The sequence below is a fragment of the Triticum urartu genome, chromosome 4A, assembly GCF_056163025.1.
Source record: "Triticum urartu cultivar PI428250 chromosome 4A, HENAU_Tu73, whole genome shotgun sequence".
Taxonomy (NCBI): Eukaryota; Viridiplantae; Streptophyta; class Magnoliopsida; order Poales; family Poaceae; genus Triticum; species Triticum urartu.
Genome location: NC_141876.1, coordinates 371,222,542 through 371,235,791, shown reverse-complemented (window position 1 = coordinate 371,235,791; position 13,250 = coordinate 371,222,542). Strand labels below are relative to the sequence as shown.

The following is a 13,250-nucleotide window of genomic DNA, read 5'->3' as shown; positions in this document are numbered from 1 at the left end:
GACGGACTGACGCTACAACCGACACATAAGCCAAAATGACACGACACATAGGTAAAATTGATGATGTGGACGTCCAGTCATCCATGTTACAACACCATGACCATCTGGATTGGTCGTAATCAGCTAGAAATAAGGTCGTCGACCACTGTTGTCTACCTATGACCATTTTGTGTATGGCAATTATGACCTTTTGACCAAAATAGTCACTATGGTTTATGGTTTCGACTCTCCTAAATAGGCCACGACCAATTGGATCGAAATGGTCATAGATTTATGACGATTTCCTCCACGGTCACTGCCAGAAGGTCACAATTGAGCATATTTCTTGTAGTGTTGGTGGGACCGATCGCTCATCTCGGTTAGACCGAAACGTTACAAAGGGAAACAGAGAGTTTGCAATCCCATCTCGGTGAGACTGAGATCCCAATCGGTGAGATGAACTGGTTAGGGTTTCTGGCTATGGCTATGTCAAATGAACTCGTTGGCGCCGGATGGATCAAATCGGTGGGGCCAAGTTTGACTTTTGGTTTGGGACATATGTGGATATGAGAAAGTGGTTGAGGGCTTTTGGAGCATATCACTAAGCATTTTGAGCAAACAAGCCATTAAGCAACACCTAATCCCCTTTTAATAGTATTGGCTTTTCCTATGGACTCAATGTGATCTTGGATCACTAAAAGAAAAATGTAGAGTCTTGAGCTTGAGCCAATATGTGTCCTTAGAATTTTGAGGGGTCCACATCCCTAGTTCATGCCATGCCAATCATTGAACTTTCTGAAATGATCATGTTGAAAGAGTATTAGTTCAATGAGCTATATGTTGTTAAGAATTGCCAAAACCACCCAGGGATTAATTGCACTTTCGATCTCCCCTTTTTGGTAATTGATGACAACATATAGATCAAAGCTTCGACAAATGATAATAAGAGTGAAATATATCGTCGCTTTGAGAAGTATGTGATAAGTAAGAGCTCCCCCTAAATTTTTGCATTATTTAAAATTTTCTTTTGAATGCAAATGCAGAATCGATTAGGATCATGGGTTACTCTTCCATGTCACATACATCTTGGTGGAGCGCTCAAAATTATAGATTATGAAATATGCACTCATCACAAAGGCAAAGTGAATGATCATACATGAGAGATAAATAATGTCATCATTCAAGCACAAGCATAAAAGTGTGATACGATCAAACATATGACCATACAAGTATCTCACACACACAAAGTATCATCCAGGCAAGCAAACGAATAAGTATCAAACAAGTAGCAAAAAGAAGCAAATCTCTCTATCTCTCTCTCAGCCTATGATCTATACACTTTCTCCCCCTTTGGCAACAAGTTACCAAAAAGTTCAAAAATGCATAGGGCTATGCGGCTCTCTAGGCTTGATCTTCGGGAGGAGGCGTGGAGAGGACTCCAAGGACGAATGCATCTGTTGAGGTTGTTGGAGCTGGTGGAGTTGCAACCGGAGGGGCTACCGAAGTTGTGGCTGCAGGTGCTGACGTAGTAGCTCTCGTGTCTGTCATAGGCACTGTTGCAGATCTCTATGCCCTATGCACTCTTTGAAAAGCGTCAATAGTAGCTTTCCCTTTCCTTTCTTCAGCTTCTTCCTGGAGTTGCTCAATAGCTGTTTGCATTTCAGTCACCTTCAAGTCAAGATCATAGAACTTTGTCTCAGTGACCCTCTCAAGACTCTCTTGATTCTGAGTCAGGGTGGCCAATCCTTTCTCAATCCTCAGAGTAGCTTGAATAAGATATCCAAGTTGATCTTGCTTTGACTTGAGGAAAACTTGTGAAGCCTCTTCAGCACTTGGCATCTTTGCTGCCTTCTCAGCTTTTGCTTTCTCCCTCTTCTCTTGGGCCTCTACTGATGTGGGATCTCCAGCATTCATGACAACTGTGTTGTCCTCAAAGTCAGGCCTCAAGGGAAGGTGTTCCTTATCCAACAAGTATGTGCATGTTCCCATCTTGGAGTTGATGAGCATCTGGATGTGTGGAGCATACCCACATGATCTCTTCTGGTATGCAGCTATCCTCTTGATTGTCTCAACAATCAAACTCATCACTTTAAACTTCTAGGGCACATCAAACAACTAAAGCAGATTTATGGAGTGGCAACAAGGTGTGCCTCAAGATGGTGTTAATAGTGGCCAGTCCAGACAATAGATAATATATAGAGCCTAGTTTGTGATTCTCCAAGGCTTTGTTAGGAATCTCCTTATACATGTTAGCCATGGAGTTGTGATCTTTCTTCCTCTTGGCATAGACATCTATGTCATCCTCAAGCTCTGCAGGGGCATTAATCAGCTTGGCCCATTCAGCAATTGTTGATTGGTACCTTGTAGCTTCAGACATCCATACAATCCTTTCGTCAGGATAGAAATGAGTTGTAGAGTAGAATTGCATGATGAGCTCATCATTCCACTTGGTCAGTTTCTGACTCACAAAAGCATCTACTCCATTGAGTCTGACACTCTCATGAACTCTTGGGAAGTGGTCTTCATTATTGTCGATGTATTTCCAATCAACCCACTTCATATCACAGACAATGGGCTTCTTATCCAACAGAATTGTCTCATAGAAGTCCTGCTGCTCCTTGGTGTGAAACATATAGTCCACAGCAGTCCTTCTCCTCACAGCATATGGATCGGATTGTCTCCACAATCTGAGATCTGCATCCTTTATGACTTTCATGTTTTCTGCACTGGATGATTGTCATCATGGTCAGGGATCTTTGGCTTGAGCTTCGTGAGCACTTGGGCTTCATCATCTTCTTCTTCAACTTCAGGCACCGGGGCTTGTTCTTCTTAGCAGCTGGTATGTTTCTTGTGCTCCTCTTTGGTGCAGTCTTGGGGGCTGGAGCAGAAGCTTTGGGCAGTCATGGGCTTTGAAGGAGCAGCCCTGGACTTCATGGAATCCCCCGTCAGCTTTGGTGCTTTAGGTGCTGGTGCAGCATCCTCTTCTTCCTCTTCCTCCTCATTAGACTGAATCATCATTGAGGGTTTGCCTATAACTCTGGCAATAGTTTTCTTGGCCCTATCCTTCCTCTTCTTGCCCTCACTAGCAGCCTCATCAATAGTTGATTTGGATGTCTCAAGAGTTTAGGCTCTGGCTTTTGAAGTGGGCACTCTCTTGGAAGGAGCCTTCTTATGAATACCAGGCTTTGTTGATGCAACAATGCCAAATTCCTTCTTGACAACCTTCTTTTTGGAGCTGACCTCCTCCTCAGCAGCAATGTAGTCTTCATCCTGTGAATCAGAATTTCTCTTTCTCCTCTGCCTAGTAGCATCCTTAGGCAGGTTGCTAGGAGTACTTCTACTGCCATCATCATAACTGTCAGAGGGACTAGTGCCCTCACTCAGATTTACCTGCTCCTCAGACATGTTCTGGCTATCACTTTGATCAGACATCATTGACACTGCAAGGTGAAAGCTGACCCTGTGAATAATTATCGATGAGATAGAGTGGATGAGCATCACAAAGTGCAGAGGTTTTGCAAAACAAACGAGTCAAAACTTAGTTTTAGTTTTCCACAAAAAGCATTTCGGAGCTACCGATTTGTTAAACTCGATGACACCGAAGCAACTGTGGAGTCTAAACTAGTGGAATCGGTCAGACCGAGATACAGTTCGGTGACTCTGAGATTTCTAGGGTTTCACTATGGAGTCTAAACTAGTGGAAGCAACTGTTTAGTTGAACTCGGTCACACTGATTTGCAAGTTTCGGTCAGACCGAAAATTACAAGTGCAATGGCCTAAGCCAAATTGGTGAGACCGATTTCCACAACTCGGTCGGTCCGAGATAAGTTCGGCGGAAACCTAACCCTAAATTTTCAAATCAAAACTAATCTAAAGGAATTTTTTGATGGATAGGATGATCTCATTTGTGGTCAAAAACATGGCATTGACTTTGTGCTAAGAATTAGAGGGAAGAATTGCACAAAGGATCGAACTCATACCCTAACTCGGCGATGAGCTTGCTACGGCGGCAACAGCGGTGAAGATTTCTGTTGATGGCGACGGAGACTAGCGGTGGGAGGGTCGCTGGTGTCGTGGGAAAACGACACCTATGGGATCATGAGGAATCCCTTTTTCTACGGTTGGCGGGCGCGAGGCTGTGGAAAGAGTGGGATTGAGAGATCAACATAGGGGGATTATCCAGGTTCGGGCCGCAAGCGATGCGTAATACTGTACTCCTGTTGGTTTGTGTTTATCTGGTGTTCTCGGACTAGCTACAAGGCGTGCAGGGTTCAAAAAGTCTGAATCCTCTCTCAGTATGCCGTGGGCCTCCTTTTATTGCCAAAGGGGCTGCCACAGTGGCACACAGGAGGTGGAAAGCTATACAGTAGTCGAGTCTATCTCTTGGCACCCTAGGATAAACACATTTAATGCGCTGCCAATGTGCCCTTATTGCTTTATCGGGGACGGCAAGGAAGCTCGTCGCAACTGTCGCCGCGTCGCCAGGCTTCGATACATGTCCGAACTGACGAGGCGTGTAGTGCCATGCTGGCTGGCTGCTGAGTTGGTGCGGTGGCAGAGTCTTCACGAAGATCTGCAAGTCACCACGCAGGTGCTTGCTGAGTCAGCCTAGAAGCCGCACGTCGCCACGCAGGTGCCTGCCTAGCTGGTGGGCTGGCAGCTGCATGGGAATGGTGGTGGAGTCTTGGCAGACGTGGGCCTGGCTACGGCCCCGCAGATGTCTTCGACAAGAGTCTTGCCGGGGCCTCGGCAAGGGTCTTCCCATGGCATCATGGTCGTCCCCGGCAAGGGTCTTTCCGATGGTCTCATGGGTATCCTTGGCAAGGATCTTGCCGAGGATCATCGTGTTCTGGTTATCATCTAGTCTTGTGTGCTTCTGGTCCACACAAAGATCTGCATGCCACCATGGAGGTGCCTCCCGAGCCTCCGTTCCAAAGTGGTTGATGGTGTTGGAACTCTTGGGCTCATGGGTGGCGGCTCTGCTGGTGTTGGGCAAGTTGCCCCAGCAAGGTTCTTGTCGGGGCTTTGGAGGCCTTCCTAGCAAGGGCCTTGCCGGGGGAGCTCACCTCGCCCTTCCGCTCTTCGTGTTTCTAGCTTGGTGTTGCTCTGGTTGTCTTGTGGCTTTGCTTCCTTCCTCTGCCCCTCTAGGTGTGGCCGTAGATGCGGCTCCAACTGATCGCGCACAAGTAAAGGGGTACAAAATAGGAACCCTCTTTTTGTGCACCGACAGGAGCCCCCAGGCCTGGGCTATACATAAGCGCGGCGTGTTGGGCTAGGCCCAAAATAGTGTGTGGGCATGCGGGGCCAAGTTGTACCGCAATAACTCCCTCGCCAGTTGCACTTCCCCATGACCTGCATTAAATGCGCGACGTGGGGGTCGTGCATGACGTGGGGGTCATGCGCGGGGCGGTTGCTGCCCTCATGCATCACATTGTGGTAAATGGTAAAGAGGCGGCCCGCGCCTTCCCCATAAAAAAAGGAAAAACTGCAGGTGCGCTGCTCATTTACCCTCTGCGCCTCTTCCAATCTTGGAACCACCATTCCTCTCTTCTTCCTCAGGCGAAAGATTCGAAGTTCTTGCCTCTGCTTTCTGCCGCTGCGCCGCCATTGGTCTTAATCCTTCACCCCCTCCCAGCCGCCATATCGCCAAAGATAAGAAGGGGCAAGGGAGCGGCCAAGGATGCCGGGGAGAAGGAGGCACCGGAGAGCGAGTCGGCGGCACGGCGGACGCAACTCGCCTACTTCCCGTCGATGGTCGATGTGGTCCACCTCAAGAACTTCTTCTTGCCCCTGTGGGGGAGGAAGACGACGGGGCACCCTTCCACGTGATTCGTCCCCGCCAATTTCTCCGAGGATGGCCCAAATCGGTACCCCTTCTTCATCGATTTCTTCTCTTGCAGGCTCTGCCCCCTTTCTCTGACTTCTTCAACAATGTCATGCACACCTATGGCTTCCATCTTTTGGATCTCACGCCAAATGCAGTGGCGTGCATGGCTCTCTTCGCCCACCTTCGCGAGGGCTTTGCCAGGGTGCTCCATAGCACGGCGCTCTTCCACCACTACTTCTTCCCTCGCCTCCAACTAGGGGGCGCTATCTCTAGGAGCATTGCCTGGATCCGTAGGACCCAGGAGAAATGCACATACCCGAAGGGTGCCCAGAAGGAGAGGTGGGAAGAGTGGCGGGGCCGGTGGTGTTGGGTCGAGGAGGAGGACCTGCGGGAGTTCTGACGGGTTCGACAGAGCCCGCCGACCCACCGCACGGACTGGAGCGACCTCGACGCCAATGACAAGAAGCTCTCAATTGCCACCACCAGGATCCATCGCCTCATCACGGCCAGGCTCACCCTCGAGATGAGTGGGGCAGACTTCATCCATCACCGAATCGCCCCGCTGCACAACAAGGGGAGGCCGGCCTGGGACTTCAAGAATACGGCCGATGTCATGAGGCTCTGCCCTGGCCTGAAGCATAACTTCACGGTGATGAGGCATGCCCATTTCTGTCAAAGGCTCTTTTAGCTCGACATGGGTAGCGATGGCAGGGCTGAGAGGACCGGCAGGGCCGCGAAGGCCGGCATGGCCATCAAGGGGCCCCTGTTCGGGATGCCGGCGGGAGTGGTCCCGCCGAGCAACAACTCTCGCCAGTCCACCATCATCGCCATGATGCCAGACTTCAATGCACATGGCCTTGACCCGGCTTGGGCCGAGCCGCTAGTGGAGAGGCTGCAGGAGTTCTTCAACACCTTGTCGGAGGCTTATGTCCGTGACGAGCCGCTGCTCATCCAGGACACCATCAAGGCGAAGCTGGACTACATCACCGCCAGGGCGGCGGAGGCGGCACTTGCCAGGGAGGCTGGCAGTGCTAGCGTCATGGAGGATGAGGTCGACGTGGCCGTGGAGGAGAGGGAGCTCGCCCAGTGGGCGCAGTCTGTCGAGAAGGCCAACGGCGCCGGTGATGAGGCTCCCCTCTTGGAAGATGTGGGCGACGAGTTGCCCGAAGAGGAGGTTGAGGTGAACGACCCCCCGGCCACGGGGAGGCGGCGCGTCCTATGGCGGGCTACCTTTGGCGAGCCGTTCCGGCCCGGCAGGATCACGCAGAGGCAACCGACCCAGGGGCAGCCCACGCGCGCGACTAGGGCGATGAAGGCCGCGACAGCGAAGAAGGCAGTGAAGGCCGCAGTGGCAAAGAGGACAACAATTTCTTCTTCCTCGTCCAAGCGGCATCGGACCCCGTCCCCTTCTCCTCCTCCTTCGGATGACACCTTGGAGGCCGAGTTTGACCTCGGGTCCTTCAGCCCGAGAAGGAAGAGGAAGCTAGCGGAGGAGGAGGTGGAGGATGAGTAAGTATTCTGCACCCCATCATTTCCTGACCTTACGTCTGTGTTATCTTCCCTTGATTTGGTGTCATCATCACAGGGACACGGAGATGCTGGCGTAGAGGGTGGCGAAGAGGGCCAAGGCCTCAGCGGGCGACAAGCCCCTGGCTGGTACTCCGCATACGACGCTGTTGGTGGAGAGAAGCCCGGACAGCAGCCCCCGCTTCAGCCCCCCAGCGTGAGTCCGCCACTCACTCCTTCACTGATGAGCCTTGGGGTGTGAATCTTTGTTGCTAACCTTGCCGGGTTTGCAAGAGGAGAACGATAGCAGGAGGAGCCGCCGAGGGACACCCCCAACACGCCGCCCAGAGGGGCATCCCCGGCAAGGGCATCGACCACCAAGCCCACACATATGGAGGAGGAGGAAGCGAGCTTGGGTACTGGTGGTTCTGTCCCGGCAATGAACGTTAGCGGGGAAGGCGCCACTTCTTCCCAGCCTAGTCCGGGTAAGTGGTTTGCTTCTCGTCCCTGTTCCTTCTTCTTCTTTTTAAATCTTGATCTTGGCTCCATCTCACTCCCCTTCTTGGTATCCAGGCCCTTCCTCGGCGGTCCTGGAGGATATTGACACCGTCCTCGAGGAGGACGCCAAGGATGCCGAGGACGAGGCCAACAATATTGCCGCCAAGGAGGCCGCCAAGACCGCCACTGAAGAGGCCGACAAGGGACCTGCCGGAGAGGCCGACAAGGGGCCTGCTGGAGAGGCCGGCAAGGGGCTTGCCGGGGAGGGGTTGGTCAATGATCAACCTTCCTCCTCGACCGCCTCTAGCTCGGGCAAATATTTGAAGATGAGCGACGACCTGTTCGTCCACCTCCCAGGAACGGCGAGCACCAGGGCGCCAACCGAAGGGGAGGTGTTCGATGACAAGGCGCTCGCTCCCGCCGGGCTTGAGGTTGTCGACGAACCGAGCGCCGGTGGGGGCGGTTCCCAAGAGTAGCAGCTCCTTCGGGCCATGAGCGTCAACTTCCAGAAGCTCCAGGCGCTTCACCGTGCCCGCTTGGATAAGGCGGAATCCAGGATGGCGGCGGTGGACAAAGCGGAGGCAGACCTCGAGGAGCGCATCACTGAGACGCAGGCCTGGTTCTGCCAGGCCCACAATGAACTGAAAGTTGCCTAGGATCTGTTGGCTGAGTGCAAACATGAGCTCATCCTAAAGCAGGCTGACGTCGAGAAAGCCTAGGAGGCGGCAAAGGAACAGGCCGCCAAGGATGAGGCCGCCCGGCACCAGCACCGGGCCGAGCTGAACTCCCAGGAGGAGGACCTTGCTGCTCGTGAGGAGGTGCTCACCGCCACACTCCGCGGCAAGGATGAGGAGGTCGAGAAGCTCGTCGCGTAGCGGACCCAGGAGCTGGAGTAGAGGCACAAGGAGGCACTCAATGCTCAAGCCCTGGTCCATGTCGGCAAGGTGGTGAAGCTGGAGGTGGAGCGGGATGGGCTGACGGAACGGGTCCTGAAGCTGACAGAGGAGAAGGATGTGGCCAACGGCGCTCTGGCGGAGGCGCATGCCACAGTCCTTGGCAAGACCGAGATGCTCTCCAAGGCCAACGACGCCATCAATGATCTAAAGCTGAAGCTAGAGGGCCTTGAGGGGACGCTTTCGGAGGTCAGGGCCTGATACGTTGTAAGTGCATCTAGTGCCACCCCTAGTTGGTTTTGGAGTATTGACGACAAACCTAGTTGAGGGACTAATGTGTTTGTGTGAATTGCAGGATAACACAGGTAGAAGTCCCTCATTGATTCGGTTTTACTACCAGAGATGACCCCTAAAAATGTATGAAGACATTGAAGTCAAAGGTGGTATATGAAGATATTCACATTGAAGACTATGACAAGAGAAGACACGATATGAAGCCTATGGAGCTCGAAGACTTAGATCTTTCGTAGTTCTTTTTCTTTTGTGTTGAGTCATAGGAACCACCGTACTGTTAAGTGGGGTCCAAGAGAACCAGTCAGAATGACTGAAGTGATGCCTAAACCAAAAACCTATGTCTTCGAGTGAAGACTATGAGAGCGAATCTTGTCCAGAGTCGGACAAGTCAGCTTTGCTTGTAGCCCAAGTAAAGTTGCCGTGTGAGTTTGAAATCTGACCGTTGGAACACGTGTCAGTTCCTTAGTGACCCAGGGTCATTTCGGACAAATCAGGTCGGGTTGCCAAGTGGCTATAAATAGCCCACCCCCTACAACCATAAACGGTTGGCTGCTCAGATTGAAAGCACGGCTTTTGTTGTTTGAGAGCAACCCACCTCAAAGCCTTTGAGAGAGAATTCCTTGCGAGGATAAAGCCCTAACCACCAGAGCCAGAGAGAATTGGGCATCACTTAAGTCTTCTTGTCTGCGTGATCTGAAGACTTATTACACTTGAGGACTGTGCATCCTCCAGCCGGTTAGGCGTCGCGTTCTGAGCATCCAAGAGACATTATGGATTGCCGGTGAACGAAGTCTGTGAAGGTTTGGGAGTCTACCTTAAAGACTTACCAGAGTGATTGGGCGAGGTCTATGTGACCTTAGCTCAAGGAGAATACGGTGAGGACTGGGTGTCCTGAGCTGCGTGTTCAGGACTGGGTGTCCGGGACTGTGTGTCCTAAGGTTTAAATACCTAGCCGCTCCAACCAGACGTACAGTTGTCACAGCAACTGGAACTGGTCCAACAAATCATTGTCTTCAACGAGTCACTGGTTTCATCTTCACTTCCCTTTACTTACTGTTACTCCTTGTGAAGTCATTGTATGTTTGCACTATCATTTGTCTTCACTGAGTGACTGCGTGTTCTGTTTGGCTTCACAATATCTTCCTACCTGATCCTTACTACCTAGCTACTATTAGTCTTTGTGCTTTCACTTCATTGAATACTTGACTATGGTTTGCCTAGTGTAGTCTACCTTCCGCTGCATGGTAATAGGTTTAATTTTATCGTTTGTCTTCAAAACTTCTATGTTCTGAAGACTTTCATAAAAATCGCCTATTCACCCCCTCTAGTTGATATAACACACTTTCACTTGGTATCAGAGCAAGGTGCTCCCTTGTTCTGTGTGATTCGGTTTTACCACCTGGAGTTTTAGCTATGTCGACTACAGGGATAATTAAAGTCTCCGCTGCGTGCCCCGTCTTCGATGGAACTGAATATCCCTACTGGAAGAATACGATGCGCATGCATCTTGAAGCCATTGACGTCGACCTATGGTATGTCATTGAGAACGGCGTTCCCAAGGCTGGAGAAGGTGTCACTGCTGCTGATGTCAAGAAATTCGTTCAACTAGACTCTACTGCCAAGAATATCATCTGTGGTCATCTGGCCAAAGGACAGTATGGCCGTGTGAGTGCTTTGAAGACATCCAACCTGGTCTGGGACTGGCTCTCCAAGGTCAATGAAGGCATCTCAACCCAGAGAGATCAGAGAATCAGTGTCCTTCGCAACCTCTTCAACCGCTTCAAGCGAAATGACAATGAGAATGTCCATCACACATTTGACCGACTCACTGACATCACAAATGAGCTTCAAGCCCTCGGCGCCACTGAGATTACCAAACATGAAGTCGTCAAGACGCTGCTGAGATCACTTGATAGTTCGTTTGACATCCTGGCCCTGATGATTCAAGAACGTCCTGATTTCAAGACACTCGATCCGTCTGACATACTTGAGAGGCTCAACACACATGAGTTTCAGCTTTCGGAGAAAAGAGATATCTACGGTCCAAACTATGGGCGAACTCGTGCCTTGAAGGCAAAAGTTGTCTCCTCATCTGAAGAAGAATCTGACAGTAGTTCTGATGATCCTGAAGACATTGGAAGGGAACTTGCTATGCTTGTCAAGAAGTTCCAAAAATTCACCAAGAAGAAAGGCTTCAGAAAGTCTTCCCGATCAAGTTCAAGGAATGATGAAGCTCCTGCTCATGACTACAAGAAGAAAACATGTCACAAGTGCAAGAAACTTGGCCACTTCATCTCTGAGTGTCCACAGTGGGACAATGAGAACAAAAAGAAGAAGAAGAGCAAGGAATATGACTCTGACGACAAGAAGAAGAATAAGAAATACTCAAAGTCTTCTTCCAAGTCTTCCTCAAAGTCTTCATCACACAAGAAGAGCTCATCTGGCAAGGCACGTGCGTTTGTTGGCAAGGAAATGGATTCAGAGGAGGAGTCTGCTTCTGAGGAGGCGGAGGTGAAGTCTGAGGAGGAATCCGACTCAGGCGTCGCAAGCCTGGCTACAACATACGTTGCCAAGTCCATCTTCAACACTGAAGACAATGACTTCATCACCGACACCGATGCAAATGAGAAGGACTACTCCGCTTCTACCTACTGCTTCATGGCACGCGGTGCCAAGGTAAACACACACACTACTCACTATCAAACATCCAGTGACGATGACTCTGATTGTGGTTCAAAACCTAGCTACAAAACACTTGCTAAAATTGCAACTGAACAACAGAAAGCTATGGAACATATTCAAAAACTGTTAGACAGAAGCGATGATCTGTTAGGTGCTGAAATGACTCGATCTAAATCCTTAATTGAAGACATAAAAAATCTTCACGTTAAGTATCAGGAACTTGAAAGTCGTCATGAAACTCTCTCAACAACTCATGAAAAGCTTTCCTATGATTATCTTCAAAGGAAGCAAGATCTTGAGAAATTGAGAGCGGTTCATGAAGATCTTCAAACAGAAAACGAGTCACTTCGCTCCAAACAGATCAGTCCCGCTCAGGAAGGATTTGAAGCACCATGTCTTAAATGCATTGAGCGTGATAATGCTACTTCTGTTGCTGAATGTTCTACTGCTACTGCTGTTGCAATATCTTCAACTGTTGATGCGGTAACTAACCCCTCTGCTGAGGATACCACCGCTATTGCTGATGAGAATGCTAGGTTGAAGACATTGCTTGAAACAGGGATGTACAAAAGTCTTAAAGGGCATCAGACGCTATGTGATGTCCTGAAAAAGCAGATTCTGAACCGAAACCCTAGGAAAGAGGGTGTAGGGTTCGTAAGGAAAATGAATGCATATGGCCCTTACTGGAAACCTGAGCAGTACCCCAAAACCATGTGGGTTGCTGCAAAGGAACCTTCAGCAGATCCATCCAATCTATCTGGCTTCACTTGTGCTAACCCCATTATCATTGATGAATCCTTTGATGCAAACTATATACTGTTTAAGAATCAGAATGGTGAAGTGTTTGGCAGGTACATTGGTACTAACTGCAGGAATGGACCGCCTATGAAGAAGATCTGGGTTCTGAAAAGGTGTCTGGAGAGTCTTCCTGTGAATGTCATCATGACATCTCACGTGAAGAAGACAAACCTCAGACCAAAGGCTTCATACGGTCCAAAGGCTTCATACAGACAGAGGACTCACCTGAGTCGCACTAACGCAAATGTTTTGCAGGGAAATCATACTCAGGCATATGAATATGAGAGCGGTTCATCAAACCGCCATGTTCATAAGACCAAGAACTATTCTGCTTATTCTTATGAGTACTATTGTCTGCCTGCAAGACTGTTTGCTAAGGCTTCAAGCCAAAATTTCCAGATGCTGCACTTAGACTTATTGCTTCTAAGCCACCCTTGAAGATGTGGGTGGTTAAGAAGGCTTAACTCTCTTTTGCAGGGAAAGGTCTCCAGCAAAAAACCAAAATCGTCTGACGCTATTGCTGGGGACCTTAAACATCTTGTAGGGTGCAAGATCAAATGCCCATATGGTCTTACTATGTACTTCGTACCTGAATCGCTTGCTACTCTCCCTATTAGTCCTAACCTGGATCTAAGCTTTCATAACCCACTGGTTCGTCAAATGTTTTTGCTTCACAATGCTCTTGGTGAAGCCTATCCCCCTAACTGCACTGTAGGGTACGACACCAGTGTCTTCAGAATGGATTATTGACAGTGGGTGTACAAATCACATGA

At 49.8% G+C, this 13,250-nt stretch overlaps 1 protein-coding gene across 2 annotated transcripts; it reads left to right on the top strand.

Annotated features, from left to right (window-relative positions):
• The first annotated feature begins 5,512 nt into the window (after positions 1-5,512).
• On the top strand, positions 5,513-12,922 carry LOC147975885 (uncharacterized). 2 transcript variants are annotated; one of them, XM_087518446.1, is made up of 4 exons: positions 5,513-7,315; positions 7,392-7,797; positions 7,886-8,970; positions 9,059-10,412. In XM_087518446.1, exons 1-2 carry the CDS (start codon positions 6,501-6,503, stop codon positions 7,411-7,413), a joined length of 837 nt encoding a protein of 278 aa, XP_087374572.1. In that variant the 5' UTR covers positions 5,513-6,500; the 3' UTR covers positions 7,414-7,797; positions 7,886-8,970; positions 9,059-10,412. The 2 variants fall into 2 exon arrangements, with proteins under 2 accessions (XP_087374572.1, XP_087374571.1); XM_087518445.1 differs by having other exon boundaries at positions 7,183-7,797; positions 9,059-12,922.
• The last annotated feature ends 328 nt before the right edge of the window (positions 12,923-13,250 follow it).

Excerpts from the sequence above, each read along its gene's own strand:
- LOC147975885 (XM_087518445.1), top strand. The coding sequence starts at position 10,411 with ATGTCGACTACAGGGATAATTAAAGTCTCCGCTGCGTGCCCCGTCTTC.